General features: G+C 34.6%; 1 protein-coding gene across 8 annotated transcripts in view; it reads right to left on the bottom strand.

Annotated features, from left to right (window-relative positions):
* Positions 1-2090: 2090 nt before the first annotated feature.
* Positions 2091-20035, bottom strand: part of Bsk (mitogen-activated protein kinase dJNK) — a 148408-nt gene continuing 130463 nt past the window's right edge. For 4 of the 8 annotated variants that reach the window (XM_072909905.1, XM_072909907.1, XM_072909906.1 and 1 more), the window contains 8 exons: positions 19356-19802; positions 12694-12823; positions 11696-11893; positions 11112-11246; positions 10896-11025; positions 10059-10217; positions 9784-9908; positions 2091-9417 (listed from right to left, as the gene is read on the bottom strand). In XM_072909905.1, the coding sequence (XP_072766006.1) occupies positions 9265-9417; positions 9784-9908; positions 10059-10217; positions 10896-11025; positions 11112-11246; positions 11696-11893; positions 12694-12823; positions 19356-19495 (1170 nt within the window). In that variant the 5' untranslated portion in view covers positions 19496-19802 and the 3' untranslated portion in view covers positions 2091-9264. Of the gene's footprint in view, positions 9418-9783; positions 9909-10058; positions 10218-10895; positions 11026-11111; positions 11247-11695; positions 11894-12693; positions 12824-13417; positions 13711-19355; positions 19803-20035 lie in introns of those variants that run through there. The other 4 variants (XM_072909908.1, XM_072909912.1, XM_072909911.1 and 1 more) reach the window with 4 other exon arrangements.

Genomic DNA, 20035 nt, shown 5'->3' with positions numbered 1-20035 from the left:
ATATCTTTGTTACTTTGTTGTTGCTTCTTCTTTTTATTATTCTCTTATACTCCGCTGCATATACATGTTACAGGCTTATAGGTACAGACGGGTAGAAGAAAATCGTGATTCATTAGCTTTCCTTTATTATCGATTTCAGACCAAACAGCAGCGTCGCATTGAGCATTGGTTCGGCCAAGAAATAATGTACGGATCGATTCCTCTTGCGAATCGAGAAGAAATGTGGAATCTCGAAATTGAGATTCATCGAGACCAATATACGCGTGAGAAGATTACTCTCCGCGTGGTATTGTGTTTCGTATTTTGCAGGACGAAAAAGAACACGCACGGCTTCTTCGTATTTTCTTCTCTGCGAAAAAACGGGCAAATCGAAAGAAAGTCATCTTTATATGTGTGTAACATTGGGTAAACAATTTTTAAAATAAAAGATTATCAAAAAAACATTTGCATCATTTTTTCGAATATTGGCACATTTTGATTAAGATAAAATTGGATAAGATAATTAACTTTTTTTGATGGGACAATATATGTGTAATTGTACAATGTGTTAATGGGACAATATAATGTAATTTTTAATGTGATTAAATCTACATATATGTAGATTTAATCACATTATGTAGTCGCAATTTTTTAATAATTTTTCTGATAAATATGTGCAAAAGGAGAATATTTTTCGCCATTCTAGAATGTTTTTATAATTATTAAACTACTTTCTCTAATTCCTTCTTTCTTTTTCTTTCTAAGAAAAAAATGTATTTCTTTCTTAATCTTTATTTTTCGATTAAATAAATAGATAGAAAAAACTTAGAAAAGAATTAGTTTTTCAAAAATGAAGTTCGAGTCTTTCTTTCAGCCCGCTTTTTGCAAAATCATTCCTTCATATGGATTTTGTATGTATGTGTGTGTACTCTTAGAAAAATTGGAAATAAAAAAAGGGATATTGGTCGATGCGACTTGATACATTGGTACATTTGCAAAAGATTAAGACGATGATTCTCGTCGACGAAAAAATTCGCGGTCCAACGTATTGTTATCAATAATATTTTAGATACAGCAATTATATAACGGATAATCAGATATGGCAAAAAATTTTGTTAAAAATTATATTGTATCAATCACGTCGCAATCGTAAAATTCTTGACGAGGATGTTGGATGATATATTTTATGTTGGATATACTTTATTGTTTATGTATAAAAAAAGACGTCATAATTTTTTCATATTTATGATTATCCACGAATTTTATCTATGCGCTTGCAAAAATTTTTGTGCCAAGAAGAGAAGTTTAATCCTCTTCAAAAGTGAGTATAAAAAACGAAATAGAAATGCAGAAAAGAACCTTTTCTTTCTAGAAAAGAACTCTCTTTCGAGAAGATTTTTTTACCATGAGATATTTTAACGTACGTTAAAAATAAAAAAAGGAAACACAATAGACTCTATGAGATTCGACAGTATAGTCTGGTTCATAATTAAATAATACAACTAATTATAAGTACAAATGACACGACGCGCATTGGATTTATATTCTTCATTATCGTTTACTCGATAGTGTTGTACTCGCTCGTTAATTGGACTCATTTCATTCTTATATCAGTGTATATATTCCTCAGTACAATATATAATACAACCATAATGATCGCAATAATAATGGTGATAATTAATAATTAATAATAATAATAGTAACATAATTAAAAATCACCATTGTCTCCACCATCGACGTCGTCGTTATTATTATATAATGTATTTATAATATTTATACCGTGTTGGTGTGTATGTATGCGTGGATCCCATACAATTACATCATCGTATCGCCGCGAGTATAAGTATATATAATTACAATTACAATCGTACTTATTAATATTCACAACTTAGTAATAATCGCGTTCGCTACCGCGTTTCGCCTCTTCTTTTTGCTAAAAACAATACGCAATTATTGTGTTTGCCCCGTTCTGCCGTTCGTCCATCGTTCACAATCATCAATTATTATTCATTATTATTGTGGTTGCTTAATTGTATGTACAGAAGAGGTATATATTCAATAATATTAATTAGTGTTAATATTTATAATAATTTAAGTTTACGTTCTCTTTCTCTCTCTCTCTTTCTCTCTTCTCACACGCGCATGACTACTGTGTATGTGTATATGTGTGGTTATCTACAGAAAAAGATAAAAATTCACTTCTGTCATTTTTTTCTTTTTTTCCATGTTCCTTTTCTCCCTTATTATCTTCTAATGTAAAATTCAAATGTATTTTTAAAAGTTTTACTTCGAGCCGTTATCTCGGAAAAAATTCTCCGGTGAGCTTCTGTTAAGAGAGTTACTTTGTCAGATAAGTCCGCAGGAAGCAGAAAATCATTATATTGAGGAGTGAAAATCTCAAAGGTTTCTAGACAAGTTTACTTTCGCCTTCTAAGAGTTCGTAGAAGAGTTTTATCGTCTCGAAAATCAGAATAAAACTGCCATACTTGCAGAATAAAACTCTCGAGAGTGTATTTGGGCTTGATAAAGATTTATCACTATAAAACGAGCTCGTACCTGCCAGATCATTGATGTTTCGATAAAAGATCAGCGGATGAATTCCGCCGCCGAGATTTCTGGATCGATCACATCTTTTTATTTACTTTTACAGACAATCTGTCAAGAATTTCGACGAGAATGAGACTAAAATTGAGAAAGAGGTTGTAAAAGAGAATTATACAGATTGGAAGAATGTAAGATATTATTGCTCTAGCGAATTGGTCCTTCCCTCTGACAGGAAGAAATGACTAGGAGCTCGCTGGTAAGCGTCTCTGTAAATCATTCGAGAATCAATGAGCGATTTTCATATGGAGTTTGATTTCCAATGTTGATAAAACGACCATCGAACGCGCTGACCAATATTTTAATATTCGGAATCAAAGAAAATCTACTAGATATACAAAGAAATTCAGTCAAAATAAGACAGAGAGAAATTTATGATCAAAATAATTAAACTTGAAAATTCCAGAACATCCTATTGAAAGTCGAACCATCGAAGTCACACCGATCGATTTCGATCTTTGCATTCCACACTTTTGCATGAATCAAAAAAGTAATATCGGTCTCAGATCAAACGCTTCTTCTTTCTATGTCAATGATAGCTTATTGTTAGAGATCTTGCCATAGCGTATAGACACTACGCCGTTTGTATATATCTTTTTTTTGTGTAGGTGTATGTGTTTGTGTTTTCTCTTTGCCTTTCTCTCGCTCTCTCACTCTTGCTTGTGTACTAAGGACTAACTTTCTTTAAACTAAGACGTCGCCTATGCGCGATATCTATCTCACCGCTAAGATTAGCAACATGGACATTATTATTTTGTTTCTTTTCATTAATCTTTTTCTCTTCCCTTTCTCCCCTCCCATCTCATTCCCTGCCCACTGTAACTCTCGATTTGTTTAAAATATTCCGTTTTTGTTTCATATTATTTACCTCTCTCGCGCTAAAAAAAATTATCATTTATGTCACTCTCTCTCTCTCTCTTTCTCTCTCTCTCTCTCTCTCTCTCTCTCTCTCTCTCTCTCGTTTTTAAGCAATTTATTAATAAATTTTTATCGTCATTCTTACGGTATTTTAGTCATTGTGTTTCTCTCAATCGGATTATTTCTTCCTTTTTCTCATTTATATCCTAAAGTCTTACATATAAGGTAGGGTCGATTTTCCCTGGTTTCGGAAGCGATTGGCGGTAGCCAGGACGTCGCCGGGATCACTGTGAGCCGAGGACTCGATCCTGCTCGTGAACGCGCAACATGGATTATATTTCCGAATGACATAAGTAAGAGTGTCAAACGAGCAAGGCCGAAATGTGAGAAGCAATAAGAATTAGAAATAAAACTGTATAAAGAATAAAAAAAAAGTAAATAGAATCTTTTATAAAAAAGAATAACAAGTTAAAAAAATCTGAAAAAATCAGAAGAATCAAGTCATAAAACTAGATGAGCATCTTTACTGCCGTAATAGATTATATATACATTTAATACATTAATTACATTTAATATAATTATTAAGAACGGAGGATTAATTCTTAACAACTTAATGATAAGATATTAATTCTTAATCTCTTAATATTTGGTTCATCACTCTCGCATCAATAAATCATTTATTGCTTATCGAATTTATTAATATTTAATTTTCGAAGAGGTCATTTTAATAGGATGATAAGTTTTACTTTTCAATCATTTCACGTTTAATGTGACATGTTAATAGAATAGACAAGGAAAACTCCACTCAATGCTGCCAAGAAAGAAATATTAGTATCTCTTCACCATTAAAATAATGTTCTCATCGATTTTCATCTATCTTTACGTGTTATTTTCTTATCTCTCGTCATCTTTCGGCCTCGAGTTATCTGAATGTGGCTTCGGTCTTGAATCAATGTGGTTTCTCTTTCAAAGGTGTCAAAGGCACATGGTTGAAAGGTACCTGCTGGTTTCTATAGTCATTTTCCTCTGCTCGACGATCGCACTGTGTTTTTTTTTTTTTCTCTTCACCACCGATATTGCGCGTTCCGAGCACGTTCGCTGAATTGTACAATCGTCGTATACAATCATGTTCTACGTATTGAAGAGTGGATTAAGACAAGTTATTTTCGCCGATTTTGCGATCGATTATCTAAAAAGATGCGCCGGAGAATCGTCGCGTTTACGAGATATATTACATCGGGCGCGAATCCTACCTTCTCTCTCCTGTCTACACGAAATCTGCGAATAATATCGCGTTTATTTCTTTATTTTTTTTTATTATTATCCTTTACTATTTATTATGGTTATCGTTATCGTTAACTTTACTCATTATATCGTTACTCACTACCGTTTATTATCCTTGCTACTACGTTTGCTGCTTTAACTATGGAAACGAGAAGAACGTAGTACGAGCTGCCACAACTACGGTACATACGTGTGTCCTTTGTGTGTGCGTGTGTGTATATTTGATTGTTTTACGTGTGTACACACACATATACCAAGATAACCAAGCGTGATTAATAATATTGATTAATCATATTGCTGTCATGTTGATTAATATGGTTAATCATATTATTGCGCTGTCATGTTGCCAACAATAACACAATTGTTGGCACATGACAGCAACCTCACAGACAGTAAGTTATCTGGGCACAATGTGTTCATCGAGGATGATGTCCTCCGGTGTGATCCGGGCCGCGCCTCCCCCCTGTTCGCTTTGATAAAATATTTCCGAAACCGGGCAAATATATAATTATCAATTCGTTCGCTCTTTCTCTCCCTCTCTCTCTCTCTCTCTTTCTCTCGCTCACTCGCTTTCATTCTTTCTCTTTCTCTCTTTCTTTCTTACGGCGTATATCCAAAAATCTTTAGAAATTCTGAATTGTGATAAGAATAGGTACAAATATCGTGGGGAGATTATCGCAGCGAATATTACAAAATTCTCGGTTCTTTTCTCTCTTTCTTGTTTTCCCATATCTTGAGACGGAGAAAAAATGCCGCAAGCGATTCAGCGATTCTCGAAAGTGATTTAAAAGATTGTGCTGGCCCACAGAAGGAGCTGGACGAAATTTCATCAGGAATCACGGTTTACCGAGTTTTCCCTCAGCGCGCTTACTGTGCGAAGAAAAAGGCTTTTGCAGCTCGCAAATGGAAAAATAGTTGTATTTCTTTCTTTCTTTCTTTTTCTCTCGTCTCTCATTCTCACCTTCAACCGCGCTCATCCGTACTTTTGAAATAGCTACAACTTTTTTCTGGGTTCTTTTTTTTTTTCTTGATTTTCACTTAAATTCAACGAGAGTTACCCTGTGAGTACATGCACGAAGGGTCACAGTAATTACCCCATGTGCAGGTGCAATGCTCGAGAGATATTATCTGGATACGCTTTTAACTGCTAAATATCGTCCGCTGATTAAATATAATTGACTTTACTTAATGTGTAGTGGTGATGATTGCGAGGATCATAAATATAATTAAAAAATGGTATCATGAAAACAATTTAGCGATCAATTATGCACTGAAATGACATTCTAAAAAAATATTGATAAATCGAGAAAAAATCAAAACATTAGTCTAAAAAATTACGTCTCTAAAGTTCGAAATTTCGAGAAATAGTTTGGAACTTTTGTTATTTAAAAATATTTCTTATAAAAGAATTAGAAACATAATCCTCTGTTTAAATCTTCTTTCCTAAAAACTACAAAATTTTAAATTTATTTAATTTTAAAGTTTTACGTTTAATACTCAATTTTGAAAATTAGAGATATAATCTCAGAATAATTTTTTCAATTAGCTCTTAGTCTTAGAAGATTTTGTTAGAACGCTGAGAGAATGTTGCGTTCGCTTAATCTTAATCGTGTTTATTACTTTCGATAAAATGTTATTGCAAAATACACAATCTGTAAATATACGACGAATTATGCGCAAAAGATAAAAAATAGTGTGGCAAAAGGGTGCCAAAAATGTTTTAGTGTTATGTTTTTAATTTTATAATGAAAAAGGCTTGTTCGTGATATGCGTATAGGACATGCATACACAGTATAAATATGTGAAAGAAATGCGTCGGGTGAAAGGGACGTTTGTCGCGAATCTACAGAGCGACGGCAACTAGTTGAATTTGTAAAGATTTTTGGGCGCACTACTCTTCGTTTCCGTACACGCGCAAAAATGAAACTGCTTATTTGTAGCTCATACTTTATAATTTTTACCGTGTGTGTGCGATACAATTACGTGTAATTAGCAGTATCATTATTAGACTTTTTATTATAATTAGTGTTACAAAAGCTTGATTATATTTGGATCGGACTGTAGCAATATATTCACATAACTATCATCGTGGAAAATAAAAATTTAACGTACATTATACAATTATTCTTCATCACCATTTCGTCGATTCGGTATTTATTTATAGATTTTCCTCATCGAGTCACGTAATAAATACAGTTATCTCATATAGTAATCATCATAATCATCAGCATTATCGGCTCTCCCGACCCGGTTTCTCTCTCGTCCGTTATTATACGACGGTCATTTCGCGATTCTCTTGCCAAATATTTCCTCCCTTCATATATATGTACTATATTTCACTATATGTATAGTACGAATCACACACACGATCTAATAAAAGGAATAAAAATTCAATAAACGCTTTTTTTGCAAAGCTTTACGTCCTTGCAAAACAAACTAAGCGAAAATCATCTCATTTCGCCGTTTCCAATGCATGTTCAATTCTATTTTTATTTTATTTTATTAATTATTGCGTCGATTTAACAATCAATTTCCCTCGATTCTTTTGTCGATTGCAAAGTATTAAGCACCGTGAGTTCATCGCGCGACACGTTGTCCGCGAGATTGCACGAGAAGAGAGTAGTATCATTTAATATCGCTACTACTCGTCTAAAAAGTATAATCGGTAATTGCGGGATCGCAGTCCCTCATGCTATTACACGAAAATCGATCGTTGTGAGACATTGCACTATCTCTTGCAATTCTCTCTCTCTCTCTCTCTCTCTCTCTCTCTCTTTCTTCATCTTTCTCCGTCGACTCGATAAAATTAATCATCAATCCCTTACAACTACAAAATTACAAATATGAAATATCATAAATCGCGTATCTACTGGCACTGGTAACGACCGAGACGAAAGCACACAGAGCGGAGATGCGAAGTATCCAAACGAAAAGTACACGAAAAATCGGTATCGCGCGAGATCGTGCGGACATTCTCGTTCAGCACTCTAAAATTCACAATAATTATTATTATTATTATTATGTACAAAATCCTACTCCTTTTTCTCTCGTCGATCGCGTCTTCCTGTTTAACGATCGGTTCGAGACTCGTTTCTAATGCATCATTTCTCCTATTCCTTATGCGTTTCATACGCCTCATTGCATTGCGCGGCATGCATATTGTACGGAATAATTCCGTACAAATTAAATTAACAAATATACCTAAAATTATATTTTTATCGCGACTTCCTACAACTTAATGAAACAAAATCTCAGGGATTAGTCTTGTCCCGATGATCCTCCCGCAACTCCCACGACGAAATAATGATCGAGCGACTATATAAGCTCTGTATAAATTTTCCCTTATCTCCTTATATATGATAGCTTTGCATCTCATACAGCGAAAGAGCATATGATAGTTAAAGTTACAATGATACACAGTTCAGAATCATGTGTTCCCATATGTGCTTAACAATGATTAGGTTATGGAAAAATATATAGTATATAATTGTTCGCGCAAACGATAAACGCGCTCGATCAATTCTTTCGGGAGTCGCAGCGGACAATCAATCGCTCACTTGATCCGCTCGGTTCTTCTTTCAAAAGTTACAAGAATGATTCAGCCTTCTTTACAATTGTAAAACTTTACAAACTGTATCACACAGGAACGATATTTATATATCATCTTTTTCCGCGTCGACTTTATTGCTATGAAATACACGACAAATGTCCGAGATTGCGGGACGACTATCGAAGTTCAAAACATCGTCGTACGCTCGCAGAGCGGAGGAAACTCTCGTACTAAAAGGAAAGTCAAGTGGACGCGGCGTCGAACGGAGATAGAAATATCGTACCGTGGAACAAAGATTTAAGGATTTCTTGAGAAAGTGTTCGGAGAGTTTGCGGTCGAAGAGACAATTAAATGAACCGAGGAGAAAAGAGAAGAGGCTCGTCCAACAACCCAGGCTGGCAGTAGTTGAGGAGACGACAATGCGCGACGCGGTAACTTCTTCGCCCAGGCAGTTTGATCGCTCCTTCTTCTCCGTGAACCTCGTCTTCTAATCTTGACGCGTATCCCACGATCCTTGCCGACTTCCATGACTCTTGTAAAGTGCAACAAAAATGACGAGCGTGTTTCGGGTATTCGGCGCGTGTCTCTCGAAGATAGCGCTCGCGAACCTTCCTTTCTAGATAAGGGGTATATATTCAGAATTCCAGAGAAGAAAAGATCGAGCGGGGGAATCGTTAATGAATTATCTTCAAAACGTACTACCCGAAGACTCTGATTTGCCTTTCTGTGACGATAAAGTAAGTTTCTCCCTTTTCTATCTTTTACCCGTTTGTATTTTTTGTCTTCCTAAACGAAAGTTCAGAGGGAGATCGGTTCGTAGACATCGGTTCATTTTCTTTCTCTTTTTTTCTTCTTTCTTTCTCCGGTTTCCTCTTTTATTCTTGCTACGTTGTTCTGGCTACGTCATCCACGCGGTAAGTCAGACTATTCGGATGCTTTATTGAAGGATTCCGTGAAAAGGGATCCGCGCATGAGCTGCTGCCCTGCGGTATCTACCGACTCCCGGCGCTCTCTGACGATTGGGCAACCGCCGCGGGATTATGACTTGTCTCGTATTCCATCACTTCCTGGTAGATCAGCTCCTTCCACTGGTCCACCGTGTGTTCCCTCTCGTCCACGCTATGGTCGTACGGACCTGGTGCAGGCTGTAAGACGAATCAAAATCATTTTTTGTAAATAATCAAAATGTTAACGATCGATTTTTTCATAAGAGTTTCCTCGAAAAAGATAAAAAGACAAGTATCTTCTTAAAAAGAAATTTTTAATGTGAAGAATTTTTGTTTTATAATCTTTATTGAGATCTTTTTGTCGTTACATGAAAAATATGATTGCTCGCTATTTTAGAAAATATATTTCTTTTGGAGATGTATTCGAAATATAGGAAAGGAAAAGATTTAATGTGCTTTCTCGAATTAAATTAGTGCGCATGATGAACCAATCAAACGATTTCCCGTAGAAGATGATCCGATTAGCCAGTTTATTCACACAGTCAATCGATAAAGCCTACTTACGGCATTGACTTCCCCCTCGTCGTACCAGACGTTTATGTAATTGTGCAGCAACGCCTCATCCACGGAAATGCGTCGCTCCGGATCGATCACGAGCATGCGCGACAATAGATCCCTGGCCTGGCTCGCTGGAAGAGGAAGTAAACATTGTAAAGAGAAGAACGAGGGAAGACAATGTAGCGGTGACGAGAATGCGAGATCCTCTTGTCCGAGCATCGGAACGCACGCGTTCCGCGATCGATTCTGCAACGGGGACGTCGACTTGCTGACCCACTCACCTTTTAATCTATTGTGCTCCGAGGAATCCGAGGGAAAAAGGACGTCCGGGAATAGCCTCTCGAAAGGATAGCCTGGATATCGCGGCCTGTTCTCTACATAATTCCTGACAGTGGGCTGTAGCCGTTGCATGAACTCCTGTGCCGGAGTGCCAAGTTGCTCTGTAAACAAAATATTTCGGAAAAATTTGAGAAAGAGAAAGCAGTCTATTGACAATGTCATATAAGGCAACGGAATATCACACACTCAATTCTAATGTTATTCATATATAAGATATAATCTGTCCCGAATCTTACAACAAAATATAATAGACAATACAAGTGTGATAATCCTTATTTTATAATAAAGAATAATCCGTAAAGCAATGATATAATGATTATGCTTATAGCAAAAAATATTAGAAGAAATAGTATAAAGTATGATCGTTACTTTAACTTAAAACATAAATGTTATAAAATAAAATAATTGTATAATTATTTTTATAATTAACGAACGTTGATGTAGATTTTAATTTTTTTTTAGATTCTTGTAAAATTATTTGCTATTTTTCATATTTTATTTAGTTCCGAAAACGCACACATTTATGCAATAAAATAACATTTAAAACATAGAACTTTGTTTCTTATTTTAAATTTCATTTTGTTTCATAATGTCTTTAAAATCTAAAATTGATTTTATATTTCACAAAATTTTGTTTTGCAGCCAAAATCGATTTCTCTCAATTTATCAACTGATAATACATATAAATAATATTGCAGTTTAGTAATACAATTATGCTACATATATAAAATTATATATTAACAATATAATTACCATCAATAAAAAAATATTAGTCTTACCGATTATTTTGTTCCATTGATCGATGTGATCTGTGCCCGGGAAGAGAACACCACCGCGAATCATCTCGCCCATAATACATCCTACCGACCAAATATCCACGTTTTCCTTGTAACCCATGCCTAGAATCACCTGGGGAAGAAGATAGACATTCCGAGTGAGCGAACCGGAAACTGACGGCGCGAAAAATTACATCTCGTGAGAGAAATTTGACTCACCTCTGGCGCTCGATAGTACCGCGTTACGACATAAGGTGTCATCATGAATGTGGTGCCGGCGGTCCTCGCCAAGCCGAAGTCGAGAATCTTTAGCGTGCAGTCAGACTTCACGACGATGTTGCTTGGTTTTAGATCCTACGCGGCAAGTAAAATTGAATTTTAAAGATTTGCCTGACCGTTTAAAAAAATTACTACAGAGGAAATAATTTGAAACCTTCACAATGCTTTATGAATGAATATAAATCAGAAGAATAATCATCATATCACAAAATATTAGATAGCGAGTTAATCGCATTACGTTACGACTGAAATTTAATTTTTAGTACGCAATTACCCGCTAGTTCTGTAATCACTGCATTTTTAATGAAGCACGCGATGTCGGTTTAGTTATTCTATTATATTAAGTGTGAGAGGAGCGGAAAATTAATCAGAATAACAGCAGTTATTTCTCTCGCAAACAACAAACAACAACAACAAGAGATAAAATATGCAGAAATGGCCGTCCGCTAATGAATCTCGTTACGGCAAATTAAATAGCTCCGGTCGTTATGCAATTTTTATTTCAGAGGACAACGTGGGTATACCCTATGAATGATGCCAGCAGAGTGCAAGTGCTTGATGCCGCACAGCATCTGGTAGAGAAGATACGACATACGCTCGTGATCCAGATCCATCTGGATCACCTGGCACAGATTCGCGTCCATGAGCTCCATCACCAGGTACACGTCTTGAAACTCGTCCAGCGATCGTTGTGGCGTGAACGCGTTCAGGAGACCGATTATCTGCGAGGTGACAAGTTGTAAATTGAGAAGTCGGATGTAATAATAGCGTGCGAGTCAATTTCACTTTCGAAATCGTCGGACGTACAACAAATCTGAATATTATGAATGATCGCAAGTAAAATTTATCCTGTCGCTTTTCTCTTTCAATTTACGTACTTAATTAAATTCGGATTTTAATTATTATTGCATTTAACTCTCCTCAATATTAGTTTCTAATATCGAATTAATGAAAGGAATGATCGAAACTGGATAGCAGTTGATTCAATTAAAAAATTTGATTAATGTCTGAATTTACTTTAAATTTCCAATTTCCGCAAAATCTCGAGTTGTAATTTAATTACCATACATGCCAGAATCAAGTGGATTAAAATTATAATCGTGAATACGATGGAAAAAGTAATAACTAAAGCGCTATTTGTAATGCGTCCTAACTCATCGTAACATCCTTTTATATGTGAGTGTGTAGTTTTATATAATTTGTAAATGGAAGTAGCAATTATACGCATATATAAAAAGTTTTTTTGACTTGCTTTTATGTAATAATATAATTACAAAGATATTAAATACATATGATTATATATATATATATATTTACACACACACACACACACGCACAATCTTGCCCAAAACGTGTTAAATTTAGCAGCAAGGCTTTAACACTGAATAATACTAAACGTAGATTTTATTGCAACTTTTTATTACACATACACGACAAATGTGACATATGCGTGTCCGAAGCAAATACATATATGTCACGCATCGAGGTCGCAACGAAACGAGATTGAGATTATGAAACTTACATTTTTGTGATTGACCAGCTTCATGAGTTTGAACTCTCTGTAGGCCCTCTTCGCGTGTGTCACGTTTTGAAAAGGTCTGGACAGTTTCTTAATCGCCACATTTTGCGCAGTGACGGTGTCGTACGCCGCGCTGTAACAGAAATGCAAAAGATCAATTATGCACTTGATCAATATAAATCTCCCTCCAGAGAAAATATTAAATTAAAATGAATAATTTAAAACTAAAAAGTATTTAAGCGCGATAAAAAACTAAATAGCATTTAACTTTATTTTGTTTTTGATTTTAATAAATTATACCGCGTGTCTACATCTAACTTTGTCCTGTTTGTCACAAGATTTGTTTTTTATTTAGTCAAAGGTGTAATATTAATAGAGCACATGTATTTTGTCAAAAAATATTTTATGTTTAATATAGAAAATTAATTTCAAATTTATGAATACAAGATTAGTGTATTATGTTAGTATTTTTTTTCAAATATATACAAGATATATGATAAATTTTTAATGCAGAAAAAATAGTTAATAAAATATATGGCGATCTTATTGCAAAGATTTGAAAGAAACTACCAAATTCTCAACATTAATTACAACATTTAATACATAAACATTGAATAAACGTGCTGTTTGATATGCAATAAAACTGACTGTTAAAGTGTCAACGAGACAGAAAAATGGGCACACCGGCAGTATATGATGCATCATGTGGACCATGGATTTTACTCACCAGACGATACCCTGAGCACCAACGCCACGCGGTTGAACATTAACGTACCTCTCGGGTATGCAAAGTTCCGTATCGCCAAAAACGTGACTTCGATAGCCGCTTCGAATGTTGCTCGATTCCATTGCGTTCGTCGTCATCATTACCTCTTTAAAGGCGACTCTTTTAGCTTCGTTGTCTTTCTCTTTTTCTCTTTCTCTCTCTCTCTCTCTCTCTCTTTTTAGTTGAGACACTCTGCTTCTCGTGACGGATTCTCGTGTCTTAACTAGGTAGTGCGCATACCGTCGTTCTAGCTACTAAACCAACGACACAAGAACTACAAGGAACGAAAACGATCAAGTCGAGTGGTGACGGAGAAAATTTATCGTTGTCAGCTTTTTCTCGACAACATTCGCGAGAAAATTTTTCAGAAAATTATCAGCGATTATATGTCGTTAAATTGTAATTACCAGCGTAATGAAACCCATTGATCTTTCCGTTAAACACACACAATTCCGTTAATACACACACAAGTTATCAAGTAAAAAAAGATAAGTGAATTTGTCAATTATTGGCTGCTGACAATTATTATACAACTGTTCTATTAATTCACATATATTTATTTTTTTTAACAATTTATTTTTTGTGTAACCGGAAAAATATTCTTTCACTTTTTTATAAATTTGCTTATTTTATATCTGCGTAAATCAATGAATTAAAATATGTTCGCGGCGCAACATCACGAATTTTATTATTTATTGCGAAAATGCAAACTTGTCAAGAGATACTAAATTACACTTTGTGCTTCTCGTTGCAACGGATCGCGTTTCACGGAACGTAATTTTTCTCCGTCGCAACAACGTCACCGACAGTGGTCTCAAAGGACAAACGAGCGTGATTTGTAACTCTTGGAACGAATACGAGTTTTAGGCTCGTCGTTCCATCTGACAATCCTTCAAAGATCCTTTCTTACTACCACGAAGGCTTTCCCTTTGAGCACCGCGTCACACAAAATCGTGCTTGATTGTCGGAACCATCCGTAATTTAATGCACTTCTCCTGAGCGCGTATCATATATATTTTTGTGAAATTTCTCCGCGTAGCGCCAATATCAATTGCAAGCCAATCCATGATGTAAGAGAGTTGGTGGATGGATCCAAGAACCATGCAAGGGTAAATAAATCGGCAATCAAAAACTAAAATTATAATTGACAAGCATATACATAGTTGCAATATAGCTGAAATATTTTGTGCAATAGATGTGCAATAGATACTTATAGCTATTATACTATATTTTCCAATAAATATTATATTTCTTGGAATTAAATATTATATTTTTTTAGAAAAAATAAAAATTTCATTATATGTATATACATTATCGTTCAAAAAAGTTGGAAAGCAGTTAGAAACTATTAACTATTAATTATTATATTCTAACAAATGCGATTAAAAAAAAATTTCGTTTTTTATAAAATAGTTGAAATATACAATAAACTTGTATTACAGGCGGTTTCTTTGAACATATTGAAAAAATTTTTTAACTTTAAAAAAGTAGACTGCTTCCAAACCTTTGAACAATAGGATGTATGTTAAACTTTAAGCAGAAATAGAGAGAGAGAGAGAGAGAGAGAGAGAGAGAGAGAGAGAGAAAAGAGAAGAGAAAGAGGGAATATTTTAACTATATATATATATATATATATATATATATATATATATATGTATGTATATATATGTACATACTACTGTCCGAAAGTTTGGAAGTTATTAGAAATTTTTAATTAATAATTATTAATTTTTGAGAAATGTGGTTAAAAAAAATTTCGTTTTCTACAAAGTAGTCAAAATATACAATAAACTTTTATTACAGGCGGTTTCTTTGAATAAATTAAAAGATTTTTTTAACTATTTGACTGCTTCCAAACTTTTGAACGGTAATGTCACTGACGAGATATTATTAAAGACCGGTGGTCTTACGGGGTTTAGCGTGACGGGAAAAAATTATCGACAATGCAAAGAATTTCTTGCTATAGGTGAGAAAATCTTTGTACTGTTGGTAACAAAACAATGATTAAATGCAATAAAACGCTTATTTTGTTATTTTGGGGACACTTACACAGAAGATCTATACATTTTTTTATGTTTTTAATAAAACAACAATTAGAGTTAAAATATTCGCATGATTTAAATAACTCATATAATTAAGTCAAAATGGTCGATAGCGTCATCGTCCTGTAATTACCTCGGGGCCCTCCAGACCCACTTGGTGGTCACGAAAATTTACCCAGGGCTGACGGTCTTTAATAGTATCTTGTCAGTGGTAATGTATATTAAATACATTAAGCGGATTAATATAGACGTTTATCGAGCCACGACTACTTCATATCTTTTTTATGAGAAGTTGTGTACAATAATTTTTTTATAAACTTATTAGCTTTAATATATTTTTAAAAAAATTAGTGCTAAATATTAAGTAATTAAAATATTTCGCTAATTCCTTTAAAGCAATTGTGTGCAATATTTTTTATTTCATATATTGGACTGATGCAAAAATCGATTTTATGGGTTAAAAATATCTTGCAGTCGCAGCTCGTTAAACGAACGCATTCAACGAATTAAATCATGAGTGGGAGTAATCATCAGTTAAACCAGAAAAATAATGAGCGGCGCAAAAGAATGCAGGAGAAAGCAAAGCATGCGGATTTTAACGTCGATATGCAAGCATGGATTCGCCACGGATATCAAAACGATTTTCCTTCACTCTATCTTTCTGAATATCGTCCTTGCTATCGAGATCATTTCCTCGCAAAAGGAATCGTATTCGACGACCGGTTAAACACGATCAAACGAGCTAAGAGTTTCCTCCTGCTCCTCTTCCTCAAACGCTTCTGTGTGTCTAGGTAAGCTCCACAGGGTATCCACCAAAGAGATTTCAAGAAATCATTAATCCTCTACCTCCGCGAAATTCTGTGATTTTAAAGTAACACAGCATATATCTCTGCGCCTTTAAAAATAAATTTACCAAAAATATCACAAATTATAAATACGATAAAAATTACAAAACTATATATTGATACAATTTATTTATATTTTCAAAAGTATAATATTGAAAAAATTTAGTAAAAATGAAGGAAGTTTGATATAATAGTATTTTGACTCACTTTCTTGAAGAAATTAAAAAAGTAATTTCGCAAAGTTCAAATAAAATTTCACTTAATTTTCTCCAAAGTTTTCGAAAAGGTTGCATTAAATTTTCTTCAAGTACGAAAATTTATTATTAAAACTATTAATTTTTTTTAAAAGCTTGGAGATAATAAATATATTAATAATATATTTTCTAATAAATCATAGAAAAATGCATAAGAAAGTTTGTAAACTAAATTTTTTTTGTTTCTTCTTGTACGAAATACCTTTTTTTAATATATTCTTCGCAGTAGTAAAATCTTTCATGTGTAAAATAAATTTAACGTTCAAAAAAAAAATTGGCAAATTAAAAATATTCTTCAGTGGCTTTATATATTATTATCTCAATCCTAATAGAAGAGAAAGTATTATAAAAGACATCTTCTATATAATTGCAAATTTCAATAATATGATACAAGATATTTAGTAGAAAATTCTTCTTAACAAGTGACATGTTGTCAACAAAGATAATTCACTTTTTATATTTCATGACAAGATAATAAAGTTTTTAATATCAACATGAAAATTTCTCCCTTGTGGAGCATCCTTAATAATACCAGGATTAACGCACAGGATTCCGCCGTGAATAATATTCCATCATCGTTGGTCGATTTCCTTGCGTATTCTGACCTATTCTGTGCACACAGCATCGAGCAGCTTTCCTCGAAAGCAGCTGGCTTTTCGAGGAACGAGACGATGCGAGACGCCTCGCATGTTGCCCGTAATGGACCACGCTACGGTAGAGAATTTTATCGAAAACCGATATCCGCATTCCCTACTATTCGTTCGTCCGTTCGTTCGACTTACCTGCATGGTTACGGTGTATTGTTCGAGATTGCGCTTTCTCGGATAATGCAGTATTTCAGTTTCTACCGAGGGCGTCGAAAGGGGAGACACGTGCGAGAGGCACCGAGGGGAACGGTCCAGGGAACGATCACGTGGACCTTTCATTTACGATCGATACTGTTCGCTGTGAATTTCAATAATTCCCGAGAGTTTGATCTAACAGACTACCGGCGTTATATCGCTAATAACTAATAATTAAAGCAAAGGCTGAAAACTAAGGCAGAAATAGACGCTCATTTGTGAAATAGTCAGATCTATTCGAACAAATTAAAAGCTACTGTATAACAATAGTTAACTATATTTTTGCAAAGACTTGAGGAAAGTCAAATCCAGAAATTAAAATTTAATTTAAAAAATGTTGTCCCCAAGTTCTTAAGAGAGAATGAATCATAATTTTTAAATTTAATTTATTCTAAAATAAACAATGGTTAGGCCAACTAACGAGCAACATTAGATTAATAGTCAATTGACTCGGTCCCGTGTTTTAGATATTTAGATTTAGTTCAACTTAGCGGTTGCTATGCAACATAATATTAGAATATCAAAATTTAAGCTTCAATGCGGTTATCTTGTTTTGCGTTCATTGTCCAATAATACTGAGGAAGGCTACGTACAGCCGAAACGTTTATATATAGTTTGTTCAGATTCAAATGCGGAATAATAATAAAGATTGTTAAATAACACCCTTTCAAATTTGCTCGTTAGTTGGCCTAACCATTGTTTATTTTTGTTAAAACTTGATTGCGAGCGTCATTAAAAATATTTTTAATTTAATTTATTCTGTTAAAAAAAATTATAACAATTATTATTAATAAAAAAATAGAGTACAGAATTTCCCAACTTTTTATAATCTAAAGCGACAGTTTTATCTTTGAAAAACTGAGAAAAAAATGAGAATTGCATTCGATGTTAATCACGAAAAATAAATTATTTATATACTTAACGTTTCAAGGATAAAATTAAAAAATCGGAAAAAGACAGAAGAAACCACCACAATTATATATCCATCTATTCACTAGTAGCATTGATTAAATAATTCGCTTTGAGATCAAGATTTGAAGATCGAGTTTCGACGGTAGGCACAACAACGAGGACGAAGACAATGACGAAGGAATGTCGTGAAAATGTCATCCAAGACGATTTTTCCAACATCGCATCGTAAGCTTACAAGAAAAGGGCGTTCTGACTCTTATCGTCATCGTCTTTGTGCATACTCTTGCAAAATCCCACATTCCCCTTCGTTCTGAATCGAATTGTCCGATTTACTTTGATTCTCTCGTTTATCTACACAGCGAATGATATCTCATTACTCTTCCATGAAAGAAGAACGCGGATGAGAAATCGTAGTTAACTCTCATACCTCTATTTTCGAGATATATATTGTAGCGATACAAAGTTCAGTTGACTTCAAATTGACTTCGAAACTCGCGTCTGATGGATTGTGCTATTATTGTCAGTTGTATAGGTATAAATAACTTGAATGGAGGTGGGTGAGGTTTGACGTTATTTTATCTGTGAAACGGATAATGCAAGATATATCGAAATAAAATGCAATGAGCGTTGAATATACCGATAAAATAAATATAATTCAATATTGACTGACATATTATATAGTATTCTAAAATTCTGTAAATGTTTTAAATTTTTTTCAACTTTCAATCTTTTATTATTACGTTATTCGACGTTTAAATAATCTGTATTAAATATTTGGTTATTAATTTGCATTTTAATTTTAATTTTATTATTATAAAAATCTGTATTCTATAAACAATTGTATCGTTAGAATCTTAAGAGAAGTGAGTTAATTTAGCGCTTAATTTAGCCTCGAATCTCTCTGCTCGTGTCTCTCCTTAAATCTCTTTATATACATATAACGAATCAAAATTGCACAAAAGATTGACGTCATCAAATTGTACGGTTAATGAAACACCACCTACCAAACTATTCCCTGCGCACCCGATCCGATAGGCTTGAGGTTCTGGTAGCGCTTCAGAATGGTGAACTTGGTGTCCCCGACCTCGACCGTGTAAAACATGGCGGATAGCCGGGTTGTCATGTCAGGCCCCAGGTAAGGCATGCGCCTCGGTGTTCGTCTCTCCTGCTGCTGCTGCTGCTGCTGCTGATGCTGCTGATGCACCTGCGCCGCCGCCTGCACCCCGTCTACCCCGCTGGAGCACTCTTGGTGCACTCGACGGGGACTTACGCTCTTAGCCACTTTGGACGCGGGATTATTAGTGCACCCACGGAATAGATAATAATGATAATATAGGCGGGATGTACTCGATCGTGTCTGTCACCGTCGCGCTGTAACCTGCGCCTGCAAGTGTCAGGCAGGCCGCGCCTCAGCACGCTGCCCGATGAGTCCTCACGTGACCCAGAATTGTCTGCAACAAAAATAATCGAGACGAGAGCTCGCATAAATTTGAATTATGGACAGCTGTTATTTTTAACCCTCAATTTCATTGTTATCTCGCTCATTTTCTATCATAGCTGTTATGATTGTCTTGGCTAAAAGTTATTAACGAGTTTTCTATATCAAGATGCAAGTTATATAATAATATGCCAAACAAGCTATCAAGATGGACTAAAATAAAACAATTATCATATATATTAATTT

The sequence above is a fragment of the Anoplolepis gracilipes genome, chromosome 17 (assembly GCF_047496725.1).
Source record: "Anoplolepis gracilipes chromosome 17, ASM4749672v1, whole genome shotgun sequence".
Taxonomy (NCBI): Eukaryota; Metazoa; Arthropoda; class Insecta; order Hymenoptera; family Formicidae; genus Anoplolepis; species Anoplolepis gracilipes.
Note: the sequence above shows the minus strand (reverse complement) of the source record. Positions and strands in the feature narration are given on the sequence as shown.